General features: G+C 38.2%; 1 protein-coding gene across 1 annotated transcript; it reads left to right on the top strand.

Moving 5' to 3' along the window:
• Positions 1 to 4,153: 4,153 nt before the first annotated feature.
• LOC117300765 lies at positions 4,154 to 17,942 on the top strand. Its single transcript, XM_033784554.1, has 8 exons — positions 4,154 to 4,288; positions 6,523 to 6,643; positions 11,030 to 11,221; positions 12,298 to 12,357; positions 14,309 to 14,431; positions 14,804 to 14,932; positions 15,843 to 15,912; positions 16,362 to 17,942. The coding sequence occupies exons 2-8, from the start codon at positions 6,560 to 6,562 to the stop codon at positions 16,559 to 16,561; spliced, it is 858 nt and encodes a 285-aa protein (XP_033640445.1). The 5' UTR covers positions 4,154 to 4,288; positions 6,523 to 6,559; the 3' UTR covers positions 16,562 to 17,942.
• Positions 17,943 to 19,879: the final 1,937 nt, after the last annotated feature.

The following is a 19,879-nucleotide window of genomic DNA, read 5'->3' as shown; positions in this document are numbered from 1 at the left end:
CTCGAAATAAAAAAACTTACGTGATAACGAGTAATGGGGAGCTGCTGATAGTATAAAACATTGTGAGAAACGGCTCCCTCTGAAGTAATGTAGTTTTCGAGAAAGAAGTATTTTCCACACATTTGATTAAGAGACCTCAGATGTAGATTTTGAGGTCCCAAAATCTAGTATCTGGAAGCACACAACTTCGTGTGACAAGGATTTTTCTTTTAATTATTATCTTGCAACTAAAATTTTCCAAGGTTTGTTATTTGATGCTATGTTGAGATACACCAAGTGAGAAGACTAGTCTTTGACAATGGACTCTTCTCGTGAAATATGCTAATCACATTCACGCGTGCGTACAGACCCTGTTGGTTGGCAAACCCCAAAGAGTTGTGCACTAAGCAGACGCGCAATCGCGTCTGCGTAACGCACCCATTAGCCGTGTTCAAAACAGCGCGATGTTCACTCATTTTGCCAACCAAAACGTTAGTGCGCAGGTGCTAAGTGCAATTTACATATTTCATGGGAAGGGTCTATTACCCGAAGTGTACTTGTCACATGTTAGTTTGAATGATAATAATAATAGTGGCTCAATATTGCGTGTATATCCATCACTCGGTGATGGTTAAGCTGTTTTCCCTTTTTTTTCTGCACGGTATGCGAGACAACGATGTTTGAATTATGAGATCTACTCCTTTCTTAGCACCATGTAGAGGTTTACGATGATTTTCTACTTTTATTGCCAGCCCTTATAAGCTTGAGCATAACATAAATTCTGAACAATGTCTGCGATTATTTTGTTAGCTCAACCAATCCTCTATCATACCTTAATCGAAGTATGATTTTTAGTTTGTGATTCATCTCTTGCTTGAAGTAACCTCAAAGGTACTGTGAAGTAGCTTGACAAGAGACTATATATTTTTAGTTTGTGATTCATCTCTTGCTTGAAATAACCTCAAAGGAACAGGGTGAGCTTGACAAGAGACTATATATTTTTAGTTTGTGATTCATCTCTTGCTTGAAGTAACCTCAAAGGTACAGGGAAGTAGCTTTACAAGAGACTATATGTTTTTAGTTTGTGATTCATGCTTGAAGTAACCTCAAAGGTACAGGGAAGTAGCTTGGCAAGATACTATATACTTTTAGTTTGTGATTCATCTCTTGCTTGAAGTAACCTCAAAGGTATAGGGAAGTAGCTTGACAAGAGACTATATATTTTTAGTTTGTGATTCATCTCTTGCTTGAAGTAACCTCAAAGGTACAGGGAAGTAGCTTGACAAGAGACTATATGTTTTTAGTTTGTGATTCATCTCTTGCTTGAAATAACCTCAAAGGTACAGGGAAGTAGCTTGACAAGAGACTATATGTTTTTAGTTTGTGATTCATCTCTTGCTTGAAGTAACCTCAAAGGTACAGGGAAGTAGCTTGGCAAGAGACTATATACTTTTAGTTTGTGATTCATCTCTTGCTTGAAGTAACCTCAAAGGTATAGGGAAGTAGCTTGACAAGAGACTAAATGTGCATAGAAAAGGCTTGTTGCTGCCATAATGATTTCTATTATATCTTCACATTTGGCATAGCAATTGCTTGATGTACAGGTTGAGATGAATTCAGCCCTTTGTGAAATCGTCCCCTGGTTTAAATGCAGCTGCCATTGATGTAAATTTCACATAGTCCTGTACTCTCTGTACTTATATTCTAAAGACGGCAACAAAAGTAGCGCAGCTGTTGGAAAAGCACCTATAATTTTAAAATTGTTACTCGTATTCTAACAATGAAAATACCAGGAGATGGAAAATTAAATTATGGTGATTTTGACACCTCGTTTAATACAGTCGATCGAGTATTGTTGGCGCGGTAAGTGATTACAGGTGAAAAGTGCCCATTTCCATAGTTGCAGAAACTCCAATCTAATCCAACCTTGTTTGCCTTTGGATTTTTACAGTTTACAGTGCTTTTAAACCACATCTGTGTACGGGTTCAAACTAATTATATGACCTCATATGTGTAAATAGTTTAATAGACATTGAAAGATAGTTTAAATAGTTTATATCTTCCATACAAACTTATATAATTATTTTGAAAACCAGTTGGGATCTATTTTTCATGTATTTTAATGATAATGTACAGCCTATGCCTGAAGTTATTAATATTTTATCCGTGTACGTAAATATCTTGTATATGAAACTTAGAAATACTTTTTAGTGTGTGCCATGACTCCAAAATGGGAGCCGAGCAGAGGGCCCCCAAAGTTCCCAGAACCACTGTTTTGTTTGTGGGGGGAGGGGGGGGGGGCTACATCATGCCCAATATGAAGAGCATCAAATTGTTAAACATGCCTTATTGCGCTAACCAATAACCCTGGCGACATTTGTGAAGAAAGATGTTGATACAATTTTAGTTTTAAATGTTGGTGGAAAACTTACTTAAAACCCAATCCACTTGGAACATGCTGCAGTCTAAAGGTAGGGTTCAAATCAGGGTCAAAAAGGTGCATACCCAACCTGATTTTTAAGCCACACTGGCTTGAAAAGTTTATCAACAGGGCCAAATTTCATAGCGATAGCAGGAAACATTGCTTCAAGATTTTCTGCTAAGCAGAAATGAGCAGGACACCAGTCACAAATTGTACTTGGTACATGGTAGTTTGGCTGGTAGCCTAACCTAAGGCTGGTAAGGGTAATTTATGCTTGGCTACTTTTTGTGCTTAAAAGCACCAGCAGCTTTATGAAAATAGGCCCTGGTCATTATAATGGTTCAGATACAAATTGTCGCACTGAATTTTAACTCATTTTCAAAACAGTGGTCGAGGAGGTGCCCCCTCCCCACCCCACAAGATAGATTCATTTTGACACAAGATCATACTGGGTTGATTACTGCTTCCCTGCCCCCACTGCTTCTGCCCCACCCATCCCCTAGTGTATCAATGTTATGCTCAAACTCTTGCTTTGCAAGACTAAAACTAAGAAGAAAAAAAACAAACCAGCGTTTTACCTATAATATAGGTAAAATGCTGTGTGTTTGGGTTTTTCATTACCAAGGGTTGATGTTTTCTGTGTAAATTTAGACAGGTTTGGGCCTTGTTCTTGGTATTTTTTTAAATTATCGTTATTTATTGGTGAGTGCTTTCATTCCAAATGTGTAAGAATAAGAACTTTAGTTAATAATATATCAATAAATAATTGATCATTATAGATCGTTTTCAGTACTAAGTCGACAATTTTAAAAGCAGCTTAGAATTTAACCTGCTGGTTTTCAATAACTGAAATAAATCATTCATATAAGTATTGCCATGCCTTCTTGTATTGAATACTAAAGCATCGAGAAATAAAAATATATTTCGTCAGTGAGACATTGTGTTACCTGCTCTTATTTCTTGGGCGCACAGTTCTCTCTCATACTCCTAGTGCCCAACTGGAACATAAATAAAAGTTGCAGTGGACACAATATTGGTAATTACTCAAAATTATTATTAGTATAAAACCTTAATTGGTAACAAGTAATGGGGAGCTGTTGATAGTAAAAAACATTGTGAGAAACGGCTCCCTCTGAAGTAACGTAGTTTTTGAGAAAGAAGTAATTTTCCACGAATTTGATTTTGAGACCTCAGATTTAGAATGTAAGGTCTCGAAATCGAGCATCTGAAAGCACACAACTTCGTGTGACAAGGGTGTTTTTTCTTTCATTTATCTCACAACTTCGACGACCAACTGAGCTCAAATTTTCACAGGTTTGTTATTTTTATCCATACGTTGAGATACACCAAGTGAGAAGACTGGTCTTAGACAATTACCAATTGTGTCCTATGTCTTCAACGTTTTTCTTCATAGGGAAATATACAACCTCTTACTTACCTTTTTGTGATTTAAAAGTTGTTCAAGAACAAAACCAATGTAAAATGTAAATGAAATTTTGTCATCAATTTCTTGCCAGACATTGTCAGCAAAAATTCGTCCAGTCGGGAAAAAAAAGTCGCCCCTCTCCTTTTCAGAAATATTTACACCACAATTTTGTTAATTTTTGTTTAAACTGGATTAATTTCTGACACCGCGGTAGTCTCGCTCCCACCCCCGCCCCCCTCCCCTGACTGCATGTTTTTTTCAAAAGAGGGCGCCATTTTCCTCATGCCATTTTTCTACTACACGCGGCGCGTGTGTAGGCCGCTGTGTGTGCGCGTGCAGCAATGCAGTTTAGCAAATGAATAACAGTGAACGCAGTCAGTTGGTGTACCCTCCATTTTTCTGCCGTTTGAAGGACAGTGACTGTTGCTCTCTCGGTACTTTTTGTGCACCTTTCTATACAGGTAAGATGTTAATTAAAGGAACACTTTTTTTGCCTTGGATCGGTCGAGTTGGTCTTTGAAAAACGTATGTAACCATTTGTTATAGAATGCATTATGATTAGAAAGATATTTTAAAAGTAGAATATAATGATCCACACAAGTATCACTCGAAATTGCGTGGTTTTCAATTTACCTGGTCAACTTAACTAACATGGTCGGTCAAATTGTTGACGATAACTTTCCGTATGGCGCCACCACCTTTTCACTCATTTTTACAAAAAGGGATATCTCATTGAGGTAAATTAGATACTATATTATTTCATATCAAATGAAAAAGTGGTGGCGCCATACAGAAACTTTTCCGCATATTTGTGTGGATCATTGTATTCTACTTTTTAAACCTCTTTCTAACCATATGCGTTTTATAACAAACGGTTACAAACGCTTGGTATATACCACATTACAAATAGTTTGTACACGCCGAGTCTCACATTGACCGTCAGTACTCAACTTTACTAAGTCGCTTCTCAGTTATGCACAGTGCGCATGCAACATGACTTTTATGCACGATTGATCTAGCGCGTGAGGGCAGAAACCCAGCGTGTGCCAGTGCAAGTTTACGAGTGCTCGCCCCAGGTCCAAATTCAAGTTGAACCTAGTTAAACTGGGTTTAACTGGAACTAGTTGAAACCAGTTGATAAACTAGTTAAAAATGGTTAAACACAGTTAAGACCAGTTGGTTTAATATGGAAAATGGACAGAGACCAACTGGTTTATAATTTCAACCTAGCTGAACACAGTTAAACCTAGTCCAAACCAGTTGGTTAATATGGAAAATGGACGAGTTTGATCACTATCCAGTTGAACCAGTTGACCCCAGTAGGTTCAACTGGAATTTTGACCTGGGCGACACAACGCTTTTTCAATGGTGTACATGCCGCAAAACACTCGCCACATTCGATCAAAATATTAGCCAGGTTTTTATCGATATTTAAACAGTATTCCTGAAATTAAAGGAATTCGAAGGTAGAGGAAGACACTGAGGTGGTGGCCAACTGAAGTTTTCGATATAGAGGTTTGTAATTTGGTTTTTCTTTCGTTAAAAACTGCTAAATTATGGGTTTTCATCGATATATGATGACAACGCTAAAAAGTTTGTAGAACGAACCATTGCTGCACAGGGATAGGTTGTATGGTAATAATAAACATGTGGACCGAAAAGAGTGCTAGTTTATAAGACTCACATACAACACCCCAGCCAATGAATTTGATTTAAATACTTTAATACAAAAAAATTAAAATAATAACAATGAAGCGGATTTATGCACATGAGTCCGCCCCTCCGGAATAATACATCAAATCAAACGCCCCCACACGCAGAGTGGAACAGGTCCATTTTGCGTATGCCACATGCAAAGGTCATGCAAATTGCAGAGCCAACCTAAGCGTATGGTACCTGTACTTAAAGTTTGGTTAGCGGGTGTATTAGTTTAACGAAATCATTAAACAAAGGTGGCACCATCTTCCTTGTGATCTGAAGTACCTGGTACTTGTGTGGCAAAAAATCACTGGTGCTCGAGAAGGACATGGCGGTTGTTTATACACAACGCATCGGGGGCGATAGAGCAAGCATTCTTGCGCGCTCTCATCACTTACAACGTAACACGGGTCATGAAGTGACATGAACTTGAAATTTGATTACAGCGGGTGGATTCTTTCAAGATTAATAATGCCTTCAACAGATTATGAAGTAGCAAAAATTTTAAAATGTACAACTACTTCGGCAACTGCCTGTAAAGTTGCCTGGCTGGGATGATCATAGGGCCCAATTTCATAGAGCTGCTAAGCACAAAAACTTGCCTTAACAATGTTATGTTATTATTATTATTATTACTATTACCAGTACACAACTGGAGAACGGACTGCAGCATGTCAGTGTGTGGCTTCAATTCTAGTTATGTCTCTCTGGGTGTTTGTACACCGGCTCCCTATAGTTCTGGAAGTAGTAAGAATCAACAGAACAAACCTGCCCAATCCCAGGTTGTATCTATTTGGTATAATTCCAGGCTGTATCATTGGAAGATTGTATGGCTTCTGACACCACGGATTAAAGAAAGGGCTAAATAGATCATTTGATAGAGCATGTGCATTTATTTTTTAGGTTGTTGTTTGAAATCCCACTCAACTTGTCTTTGGTCGACCCTATAAATTGTTTTTCAATTCATTAACAGCGTATTTTTTCCTGTTTTGAACAGGTTGAACTTTTTAAAGAGTTTTTGGTGATCTGCAACAATGCAACCTGCCCAACAGCCACCCCCAGCTTACCAGCATGGCAACCCCCAACAGCAACCAACGATTGTACAACAACAACCACTGGTAAGTTCATCCTACAAAATCATCAAAAGTAAAAAAAAAACAAAAAAAAAAACACGCATCTACAGTGCATCTGTCACTCAGTGACGCTCCGGGCTTACTAATAAAATACAGTATTTTCCTGCAAGGTTGTCGGACTACGCTTGAACTATGAGACCTACGAGGTACTCCTTTTACATAGCACCATGTAATGGTTTACATAGTTGGGGGCAATGGCTTGTGCGTAAAGCGCTCGCCTCTCACCAACAAGGTGACCCTGGTTCGACACCTGGCCAGGGCCATATAACGTGAGTTAATTTCTGCAGTGGTTCTCTGCTGTGCAACAAGGGTTTTCCATGTTGCTGACTGCCAAAGGCGCCCTTGCATGCCTGCTTCTTGAACACGTTGTAGGCGCGTCCTTCTAAAAATATTTTAGTTAGAAATTACTTCTTTCTCAAAAACTACAGTACTTCAGAGGGAGCTGTTTCTAACAAAATGTTTAATACTATCGACAGCTCTCCATTGCTGGTTACCAAGTAAGTTTTTATGCTAACACCTTTGAGTAATTACCAATGTGTCCAGTGCCTTGTATGTATTTTGACACACTATCCTTTTATGAAAACAATGACGATATAACAAAAAACCTTAAAGTCACCTGGAAGTGGTATTTTGTCACTAAAATATGTGTTTTGATGAGTAGAATATGAATACACAGTTAACTAAAGTTCTAAAATTTTAGTTTCCATTTTATTAACAAATTTAAAAGTAGGCCTGACCTGTGAGGGTGCTGTTCGTGACGTCAATCGAGGCGCGATATTTGAAGCACGGCGGCACGTTTGCTGCACAGCGATGGAAAAGACGTCGGACCGGACCACTTTGCAAACTGACCCCATTTTTAGTTGTTTTGCTGCCTCTGGCAGCAATACATCAGCAGCAATATAGGTGGTCGACATTGCCGGGAAAAATGCAAGAAATAAACCTTTTTTTGAAATGTACAAACTCACGATTAGGACTTGCATTAGCCCTATACAGGACTCTTTCTCTGTACACAGGAACAGAGTCCTAACTATTGAGGCCCGTTTCTGGGGCGGAAAAATTTCACAGCTTCATAACTTAAATCTTACCTGCAAGAAAGCACCAATTTCAACAGATTCACATTCAATGGCAGCATATGTTTTTCTGCGGTGGGTTTTGATCGTATAAGTTATCTTCACAAATCCGTCAATTTCATGAAATAATGCCCATTCCCATTTTTGTTCGTACTCCTCTCACAGTCTGCCGTGTGTACGCAAGACGCACGACACGCAAATTTTGAATTGTGTTGCGTGTTAACGCTGTGCAGTCAAGATACGGTGACCAAGAATTCGTGCGTCTAAGCTTGCATCATGCGTCTTGCACGCGAATGTATACGCATACGCACGACAACAGACAACACTGTGAGAAAACGATCGAACTGGGAAATTTTAACGTTGGAAGCTGCATCATTTCACGAAAATGACGGATTTGTGAGGAATATATGAGGACCAAAACCCACCGCAGAAAAATGTATGCCGCCATAGAATGTGAATCTGTTGAAATTTGTGGCTTGTTGCAGGTAAGATTTGAGTTTTCCGCCCCAGAAATGTACCCTGATGTCCAGGACGTCACTGTAGTACAAAACAAAAGTGTAAGGCCGCCAGGGCTAGGACTTGCATGTACTTGCACGTACGTGTGTTCGATGTTCGATCGAGGCAGTCTGCCATGATTGACATCACAAAAGGGGTAGGCGGAGTCACCCCCAAACAGCTTTATCTATTTTTTAAACATATAAATCATTCCAAACAATTACTCACAAAATTATTTTATTGTTCATTAACATATATTCTAATGTTTGAAGATTTTTTTATTTATATTTCCAGGTGACTTTAATGTAAAAAATATGTGGATTTAAATACACTTGAGTACAAAAGTAAAACTTGCCTAAAGGAACATTACAGAATTGGTTTTTGCTAAAAAAAAACGTTGCTGGCAGTGTAAGTGCTTTATGTTACCACCACATAACTGTCCAATAATGGCTTCTTATATCGCTCAGGTCCGTCATGCAGTGACACTCTTCGCTCCAACAATATTACCCCTGGTCACTGGGCCTTTAAATCATTCCTTAAACCATCTCAGTATACAGCCTGTGCGCAACATATGCGCTACTTGGCTAACCCTATCACAAGAACCATCTCTGTCCTCACATGTACCCATTTTCCCCTGGGTGGAGAGAAGCAATTATAGGTATTAGTGTCTTGCTCAGGGACAGAAGTGTCACGACCAGGATTCCAACCTGTAGAAGTTTCAGATTGCCTGTGTCACGAGAAATAGTGAAAAACCAATTACATACTTTGCACTACATGGATTACAAAAACAAAAAAATGGGAAATTAGTTTTATTTATTTCACATCAAATGACAATTCAGACAGAAAGATTTCAAGGGATGTTTTCTACTATCATTTTAGGTCAATCTTGTGATCTTAGACAAACATTTTTTTCCTACAAATTCTGTAATGTTCGTGTAAAAACGAGAATACAAAAGATCACAACCTAGTAGGTTCCACAAAGGTCATTGGTATTATGACTCAAAATTTCCATTGGGCTGAGAAAAAAAAGTTGTTTGCAAGTTCACATGTAATGGTTTATACAGTGCAATCTTAAATGGACAGGCAGGACACATTCCTGTAACATTACAATGTATAGACGATGTGACCTCTGTTTACATTCAAACCGCCCTCTGTTAACAAACACTATATACGTCATGTTTCGCCGGGCACTGAGTTGCGTAGTCATAGTAAGATTGCGATACACTCTAGCTGGCTGCCAAAACACAAAGGTTTTGCCCGGCGGTATGCGCGGGAATCATGTTATGGTTTTTGTGTGACGTCAGAGGTCACATCGTCTATATGCAGGGCCAACATATACAATGGTTATGCCTACGTGATTGTATTGAAATAGCAGCAGTTTGTACCAGTCGCTGCTTTTCATACAAATATTTTCTAAGGACTCCAAATGCAACCGAGCTTTACAATCGACACCGATTTTAACCAGTTAGAAGTTGATGTTTGTTTAAGGTCAGCCTCACACACGGAAGTTTTATAATGCCTGCTGGCACACTGCAAATACAACCAAAAAAAACAAATTTGGTAACCTTAATATTTTCGATATGACTGCATATTATAATGTAGGCCTACAATTTATCGCCTGACCTATCATTCATGCAATATTTTTTCCAAATTAGACATTCTTAGAATGAACCAGAGAGACTTGGTAGATTTTCATTGATTATAATATAAAGAAAAAAGGAACATGTATTTCGAAATAACATTACAGAATTGGTTTTGCTAACAAAACAGTTGCTGGAAGTGTAGAACCTATAGAAGTTTGAGATCGATCGGTCGTTTGGCTCACGAGAAAATGGTGAAAAATTACATCAATGCCTCCCCAAGAAACCTAATAAAATGCTCATTGAGCAATAAACTCCGAATGCTAAATTAAATTAGATTACTTTTTTCTCATCAAATGACGGATACTGTTTTGCAAACTTTTAGTTGTCTTTTTGTCCCAGATCAAAAACATTTCCCACGGAAATTATATAATATTTGAGTTTATATAGCGCTTTTTCACTCCCTAATGGGTGTCTCAAAGCGCTTCAAATTATTACCCTTGGTCACTGGGCCTTATTTCACTCATTAAACCATCTCAGCTCCCTGGGGAGTATACAGCCTCGTGCAACAAATGCGCTACTCGGCTAAATCAATCACAATAACCATCTCTGCCCTCACAGGTCCTCATTTACCCCTGGGTGGAGAGAAGCAATAATAGTTAAGTGTCTTGCTCAGGGACTCAAGTGTCACGACCGGGATTCGAACCCACACACAGCTGAACAGAATCAGCAGAGCTTGAATTCGGTGCTCTTAACCGCTCGGCCACGACACCCCATATACCTCGTATCTGTCTGTATCCGTGTGCTTGTGAAACCTCTCTACTAACTTGTGAGACATGCTCCTTGGAAGATGAGGGGTAGCTGTAGCTGTATGTACCAAATTTGTAAGACATGTTTCTTGATATAGAGTTTTTTTCACTTGATGAACTGACTTTTTGACCTTGGGGTGTTTTGGTTCAGGAGTCAGCACCAGATAAAGTTTAGTTTGGGTGTTGACAGTAACACTTCTAGTCAAATATCATTTGCTTATTATAATATTTTTTATTCAGAGTCGGCCTTCTTGACATCTATGTTGCTCTGTATATATATGTACAACTTTTGTGAAAGTTTTCTGTTTATATATTTATTATTATTATTTATTTGTATGTTGACAAACACCTTATGTCTAGTTATTATTATTATTATTATTATTAGTTTCATTAGTTTATCTTTCAATTCATAATCAGGTAACATTGCAACCAGCATCAAATGCTGTCGGTGCCAGGGACCAGCGAGGTAACTGGTGCTGGAAGGGCATACGGGTTACCGGTTACTTGCAGACCATCTTGGCAATCTTGGCGGTGGTGTTCGGCATAGCGGCCATCATTGTGAAATGTTGGCAATACTACATTGCCACTCCGATCTGGTGTGGCTTATGTGTAAGTACATACAATAGGCCTAAAAATGAGTAGTTTGAAGTTCTTGGGCAGTTCCATGGTCAGTCGCATTACACTTTTCTGTGTTATTTCTTGATCTTGGTGCTAGAAGTTCTATATATTTTATGTTAAATCCACTAAGTTTATAGACTGATTTGTACTTGACACCGAAGGCTTTAAATTGATGATATTAGAAATGTTGTGGGCTTTGTGCTCTGGATGTTATAACGTTGTAAAAAGCGGTCAGTCACATTACACAAAAAGGACATAGTAACAAACAAAAACGTTTCATAATTAAAAAATGTCCTCAACCAAAAAGCTTGTGAAAGTGTTACTATTTGTAACACACAACTCTTATACATGAGTATCCAACAGGAAATTTATAAATGGTCAGCAACTTGAAATGAATACGTAGATTTGGAGTTAACATCTATTTTCTCATGGCAAAAGTGTAAGGTTGCTTTAAGCTTAAATGCTTGCACAATCTTGTGGTTAGATCGTAAGTTCATGCAAAGTCTTACATATACTCAAGAGCGCTTGCAAGTTCATGTAGAAGTTTTTTGGACAAGCTTGCAATGAATGCAAGATATCTAGCATACGATTCTCTTGCAGGTAGATTGCATTCTCATATAATAGTTTGCAGTAGGCTTATTTAGCATTCTGGAATGCACTTGTGGCAAGCTTGTGGCTTAAGGCATTGGACACCTTTGGTAATTGTCAAAGACAAGTTTTTTCACTCAATGTATCCCAACATACACATAACAAACCTGTGAAAATTTGAACTCAATTGGTCATCGAAGTGGCAAGATAATTATGGGTGAAAAAACACACTCGAACTTTCAGATGCTTGAACTCAAATATTTTAGTGAGAAATTACTTCTTTCTTAAAAACCTTGTTACTTCAGGGGGAGCTGTTTCTCACAATGTTTTATACTATCAACAGCTCTCCACTGCTTGTTACTAATTGATTAGAAATAGTAATTACCAATAATGTCCAGTGCCTTTAGGCTTATTTTTTCTGTCTGCAGTCCAGTGTTTCATTTCTTAGAGCTTGTTGCGATGTTTTCTTCATTCAACAGTTCTTCCTTGTTGCTGGAAATTTGGGCATTGCAGGTGGGAATAAAAGAAACTCATGTGTGGTGAGTATATAAGTTCCATGTAACCGAGTTGTTTGGAGGCTACTCACAGGCAGTGACAACCAGACGGATTTTGAAGTTGATATAGTTTTATTCAGGGTTTATTTACAGGTGAATTGTTGTGTTCATATAGATACTATAAAAAGGACAGTCAAAACGGTTCTCTGGAAGTTAAAAGAAAGAACAAGAGTTTAAATTACACAACTTGTAAGATACATCTTCACAAGAATCAATATAATAATAATTTAAATGAAGTGAAATTATGCAACTTGTAAATATCTGGACAAAAGTCAATATGACAAATTTTTGTTTCAATCTGCAAAATTTGAGTTCGGCGGGTTTACGTTTCCATAAAAAAGAAACATGTTTATAACAATAAAGCCTTAGTTAAATCATAAAAATGAATGAATAAATCTTATGCCAAGTGATATACCACTTTAAGACATCCCAAGGTCTTAGCTAGATCCAAAGAACAAATCTTGAACCAAGATATATGTCCGGTACTTTCAACAAACATACTTTCAATAAACAACTCTGCACACCGATTGTAGAGCGCCCTCATTTGTTAACTACAAACTGGGATAGATGGGGTTTCCACCATTTTCCGCTAAAATAGTTCTTCTACACTGTGTATCAAATTTGCTGTGATTGGTTTGATATTTTCGTCGGACAGGAGAAAAAAGTGGAAACATCAAAACTTCAGTCCAATCAAATGCGATGTAACTCTACACTATGGTGCGGAATGGTGCGCATTGCGTGCATGCCTGACATCCTAACATTATATTACAATGTATCCAACCTGCGTGCACACACACACAAACACAGTGTTAATACACCCAGTGCATGATAAACACAGTGCTCAGATTTATTGTGACTTTTCTTACTAAAATTTTCCATATACAATTCTAAAATGTCATTTATCTGCACATCCACTTACAAAAAACAACAGTTTAAAGGGTCTTGATACTTTTGTAAGACACAAACTACAATGTCCACAGATTTACAATAAACTTACACGGTTTGAAGATAAGGATGGTAAAAAGCTTCCCTTAAAATATTACTCACCGAGGTGCTGTATTTTTTCAGAAATGAGCAAGTCAACAAAATAATGTTTGTCTCAGTGAGACAAAAATTATTTTAGCATGTAAAACGATTGTAGCTACAAATTTGTTTATGAACTACGATAATTTGAATTGCTTGTTTTTTAGGAATTGCAACTTTCTCGCCATAGGAAAAAAACTTTTTTTTTTAATGTTACGTTCTATTTTCAGCTTTGAAAAGTCGATAAAACTGTTCGTATTGATTTGGTGGAAAAAGTTATTGATTCTTTGTCATTATAGTCTAGTCAAACTGTTCGTGCGTGTGGCGTGCGTACAAACTAATTGAAACTTAGGACTTTTCATGTGGATTGGTTCTGGGATCCTCCCAACCCCAGTGGTCTGTCCTTTTTGGACTAAAGGCAAACAAATTTGTCATGGCTAAAACACAGGAAATGTTGTCTGAGCAATATCTCGAGAAGTACTTTGTGGACACCCCCAGAGGTTTTCAGTGTTGGACTATAGGCAACAATAAATTGTCATTATGGCTTAAAGACACTGGACACTATTGGTAACTGTCAAAGACAAGTCTTCTCGCTTGGTGTATCTCAACATATACATAAAACAAACCTGTGAAAAAATGAGCTCAATTGGTCGTCGAAGTTGCGAAATGCCCTTGTAACAAGAAGTTGTGTGCTTTCAGATGCTTGATTTTGAGACCTCAAATTCTGAGGTCTCTAAATCAAATTTGTGGAAAAATTACTTCTTTCTCGAAAACTACTTCACTTCAGAAGGAGCAGTTTCTCACAGCTCCCCATAATTACTCGTTACCAAGTAAGGTTTAATGCTAATGATTATTTTGAGTAATTACCAATAGTGTCCAGTGCCTTTAAACATGATAACTATTATTTCTTCAGATCATTGGTTACATGGTGATGTCCATCTTAAGCACTCTGGCAGCCTTTGGTGTTGGGTTTGTTGCTGGACAGGCTATATCGTATGACAGATATCCCTGTTGGTACTATTCCTGCTCATCATCGGTAAGTTAAAGCTACTCTTGGCCTGCACGGATTAATTATTTTTTTTACGGGAAGGGGGTGGGTTTTGGGGGTGGCAAATGACGGCCCCCACATTTTTGTGCCAGGGTCAAAGAAATGTGATAGGAAGAATCCGCAGGCCAATTTTATGGCCCGTTTGTGGTAAATTTGGCCAATCCTATATGGACATAATAATATGTAAGGGCCCATCATGGGGGAAATGTGGGCAATCTCATATGGGTAGAATATGCAGCAAAGTAATGGCGCCCTCTGTTGCCCAGTTATGTTTAGGCACTCAACTCAATGTGATTGAATGCTAGACAAAGTACTTTTTATCTGATGTTTTGAAGTAATAAAATGATGTTGTCATTTTAGGGTCCACGGCTTGGAATTGATGGGTGCCTCCTGGTGATAGCCATTGCAGAGTTTGTCATCTCTATTGTGGGAGCTAGTTTAACTTGTTGCGGTATCCACTATAATGGCAACTGCGCTCCTCCGACCATGGTAAGATTTTACACATGTCGATATGTAAGGCGTATGGGGGACTTACTGTGTGACTAGTGTCAAAGTCAAGGTAATCCATAAGCAATCTCTTGGATATATCATGGACATGCTTGAATTAAGGTCTCAACAAAGACATCTTCGTTCGTCTACCTCATGCTCCCTGTTGTTCTGCGAAAAACTCGCTATTCTACTTTGGCAGAGATCAATCTCTGTATATGGCCCCAAAATTCTGGAATAAGCTTCCTACACAGATCAGAAATGCCAGCTCACTCACCTTGGTCAAGACACTCCTTAAAGCTCACCTGTTCCAGCAGGCTTACTAAACCATTTAACTGGGCCTCACAGCGCCTTAGAACAAAACTTGGTTTTGGCGCTCTACAATTGACCTTTGATTGATTGATTGATTGATTGACTGATTGATTGATCGGTCAAACACGCAGAGACTTCAGAAAAAATAGTCCAGACAAGTGTGAAAGTCGCTACTTTGAAAGGACTTATTGTCATTGTCTGCTATGACATCCCTATAGAATACTTTACCAGGATTCCTACTGCAGGGATTCCAGCGGGAAGAATGTCAAACTACAAAGCTTGGTCCTGATGGACTATCTGTACTTAATACACATCTCAAGTGTACCAAGCATGATCTCATGGAGATATGGAAGGCCCAATCACACCTGAGCAGTAAATGCCTTCACTTTTGTGCCTTGACATAGAGCTAGATTCTATGCGAAAAATAATTAATTTTTCGCATAGATCTGGTCTGGATTATATAGCCTCTGTTTGGTGTCCAGATATAACCTATACTTCCTAAATGGAAGGACCAACATTCTAAATAACAATGTGAACGTTCTTCTTGACTTATTGTTTCTGTTTGGTATAGATGTAATGTTTTGTTCTTTCCTCGCAACAGATGACTTTAACCTACCCACAACAGATGGTTGTTGGAGCGTGCCCACAGGGTGTGTACATCAACTCTGGTGGTAAGTGTCCATCTGTTGCAGACATCTGGGCCCAATTTCACGACTCCGCTTACTTTAAGCAAAGATTCGGCCCTTGAGAAGCAGGAAATTCTGTGCTTAGGTCAAGCGTATCTCACAGGTTAGCGAGAAATATTTGGGCTTGTGCCCATGTGTACGACATTCTATGCTAACACAGCTAAGGCAGAAATTGGGCGCTTGAATGTAAGTGGAGAATGGGGATGGAAGGCGCAGAATTCGGTGGTAAGCAGAGCCATGAAAGTGGGCCCAGTCGTAAATACCTTTTGCCGTCAATACTGGACACAACTATACCTATCTAGTTTTTATGTTCATCAAAGTCGCGCTGTTATTTTTAGTATGTGCTGTTCATTGAGTAGAGGGGCCATTGCGAAGAAGCTTCTTTTGTCATAATGAGTTTTCTTCTTCTTTTCTTTCTTTTGTTTTATTTGTAGCTTCTGTGACCTACCCGAATCAGGTTGTCTTGCAGCCTGGCCAGACCTACCAGCCCCAGGGGCAGTTTCAACCTCTGCCCCAGGGGCAGTTTCAACCTCTTCCCCAGGGGCAGTTTCAACCTCAACCCCAGGGGCAGTGTCAACCTCAAGCCCAGGGGCAGATTCAACAGCAAGCCCAGGAACAGCCTCTGCCCAAGTAAGTCTTGGAGACACCTGCCTTGAATTGTATTGATCCAGATCAACAGATATGTTTATTTTTTGTGAAGGAGATACTTTTCCTAACGGCTTTTATATCATAATGCTACATTAGCAAACCATGAACACTAGGGTCCAAATTCATAGAGTTGCTTTAGCAGAGGATGTTGCTTAACATTGTTCTGCTAAGCAGAATTAATGAGCATGAAACCAGTCATAAATTGTACTTGTGGCATGGATTTGGCTGGTAACCTTATTCTGTTGAGCATAATTATTTTGTGCTAAGCTCCATGTTGGGCTTAGGTCTCGTCTTACTGTAGAGGCTTGTGATGAGACTTTCCCTGGTATAGTGGTATTGGCATAATGTAGCTTTTTGACAACACTTCCCTTGCTCAGTACTCAGTTTTTTTTTAATAATGCCTTGTTTACAAAATGCACAATATTCATTAAATGAGTTGCCATTTAAAGCAGAGTAGTGGTGGTCACCAGTTTGGGAATTAGCACTTTTATAGACTTTTATTCAGCTCTTTGTGAAACACTCCCCTGGTGTTAATGCTGCTGCCATTGATATATATATCTTATATTTTTGTACTTTTTGTACCTTTACATTATATGGAATTGCACACTGTAAGATGATGGTATATATTTTTTACATAAAAAAAAATATTTTAAGCAGATCTTTAACAAATTTATTTTATGATATTGCTCATGTTCTAAAATAGTAGTAGAATGTGCAGGTTTTCTAAGCAATTTGTTTGATTAGAATTGGTCGCTTGACTAAAAAGGCCGTATTATGTTAGAAAGAATTAGCTGTTGCATTTACCTACCAAAAGAACCAATAGTATTGCAACCCATAAAGTGACAACATCACAACAAATATTAACAGTCATGCCTTACTGTGTGACTTTACCTTTTGTGTGCCCAACCCGTGGTAAACCAGTCTTCCCGCTTCCCCCTACTTCCTACTGTCATCCTCTTGTCCATCCCCTGCATGCCTGAGTTTTTATTTCATTTAGCCTTTGAGAAAACTCTGTTAGGGTTGAAACATCAGGCCAATAAGTATCTCTTGCATTTATGCCACAGCTGTCCTTTTGGTTGGTAAGCAGTTTGCAACAGCTAATTATATTTTCTCAGCTTTTATCTATGTCAAATCTCCTTCACTTGACTGCTTTTGTTACACCAATACCTGTTTATGTGTTGTGTTGTCATTAAGCATTCAGGGAAGACTTTGCTAGGGTTGAAACATCAGTCCAACTACTTTTGTGTTCTAATATTAGGTTGGATAACATTTTTGTCAAAGTTAGCCTTTAAGGAAGTGGACACTATTGGTAATTGTCAAAGACTAGCCTTCACAGTTGGTGTATCTCAACATATGCATAAAATAACAAACCTGTGAAAATTTGAGCTCAATCGGTCATCGAAGTTGCGAGATAATAATGAAAGATAAATAACCCTTGTAACACAAAGTTGTGCGTTTAGATGGTTGATTTTGAGACCTCAAGTTCTAAATCTGAGGTCTCGAAATCAAATTCGTGGAAAATTACTTCTAGCTGTTTCTCACAATGTTTTATACCATCAACCTCTCCCCATTACTCGTCACCAAGAAAGGTTTTATGGTAATAATTATTTTGAGTAGTTACCAATAGTGTCCACTGCCTTTAACTTGAGTATCTAAATGGTCGTGGTCATATAGACACTATTCCTGCCGACGCTAACGGTTTTTAAATTTTGGTCTTGAAAGTAAACCTTGAAAGAGAATTTTAATAGTTGATATTTTGCATTTAAACTTGATATATTTTGAAAAACCAGTTGGGAGCTAATGTCATGTATTTTAATTATCACATTTTTATATGGCCTGTGCTTCGAGTTATTAGTATTTTTATCTGTTTACGGGGCGTAAATATTTTAGAAACTTAGAAATACTTTTGTATGCATGCCTCTATGATTATGGGGGCAGAGGGCCCCAAATGTTGCCAGAACTATTTTTCTTGGGGGAGGGTGACTACATACTTCCCCATAATGAGCATCAAATTGTTTATTATTGCCTGACACTGTACTAAGCCGTAAGGTTGTACCAGATATTTGTGGAGAAAACATGTGGAAGAGAAAACTCGTAACAGGGGAAAAACTCAATCCAAACCAAAAACCCACTTGGAATATGCTGCAGTCCAAAGTAGGATTAGAACCAGGGTCAAAAAGGAATGGTTTGGTTATTCCCTATTTTATGGCTACAAAAGGTCACAACCACATAGTTGAGATCAAATTGATCACACTAAACTGTTACTTTTATTCCAAACAGTAGTAGTAGGTTGTGTGCACATCTGCGAACCACCCACTCCCGCCCCAACCCGCCTCTACGCTCACCTCAATTGGTAGCTGTTTCCTTGTTCCAACACATTCTGCCCCACCCACCCCTTGTGACCCGCCCACCCCTTTTGACCCACCCACCCCTTTTGACCCAACCCTTCTGAAGTTAATATTATTTTAAATTAATTTACCAACTAAGACAATATGAGTTGGTAATAGTTGAAACGTTGTGACTGTGGTTTTGCATTTTTAAAGGGTTTTTCCATGAAGCAAAAGTTTAAGTTTTAACATGGATATATATTTGTATTTTGTGTTTGTATTATATATTTTTTTTTTTATGTAGGGCGAGAGTTATCTATCCAAATATATTTTATCATGTGGTAGGCCTACCGATAAATAATTGATTATGTATAGATTATATTAAGTACTAACCTAAACCAATTATTGAAACTGCAGCTTAGAATTTCATCTTCTAATTTTCGAGAACTGAAATACATCATTTAAACACTGCCATGCTTGCTTGAATGAATACTAATAAGGCATAGAAAATAAAATTTATTTCCTCAGTGAGACAATGTGTATTGCTCTCTTATTTATGGGGCACACAGTTCTCTGTCCCTACTCCCATCAGTGTTTCTATCTAGAATGTAATAAAAGTCAGTTAACATTGTTTTCTTCATGAGAAAATACTTTTTTTTTTTTACCCTCTCTTTTGGGAAGAAGACATACAACATTTAATAATTATTACCTTTTTGTGATTTGGAAATTGTTCAAGAACAAAACCAACATTAATGTGAATGAAACTTTGTCATGATAAATATCAATTTCTCAGTTGCTAGACATTGTCAGCAATAATTCGTCCAGTCGGGAAAAGAAAGCCGCTCCTTTTTCAGAAATATTTCCACCGATATTTTTTTAAATATTTTTTTTAATAGATTGTTTTTACTCGGTGATAAAAAAAGAACTAAATCTGATACCGCGGTTATCGCGAGTCCCGCGATAATTATTATAACCCG

The sequence above is a fragment of the Asterias rubens genome, chromosome 16 (assembly GCF_902459465.1).
Source record: "Asterias rubens chromosome 16, eAstRub1.3, whole genome shotgun sequence".
Classification (NCBI taxonomy): Eukaryota; Metazoa; Echinodermata; class Asteroidea; order Forcipulatida; family Asteriidae; genus Asterias; species Asterias rubens.
This window is presented reverse-complemented; position numbering and strand designations above follow the sequence as displayed.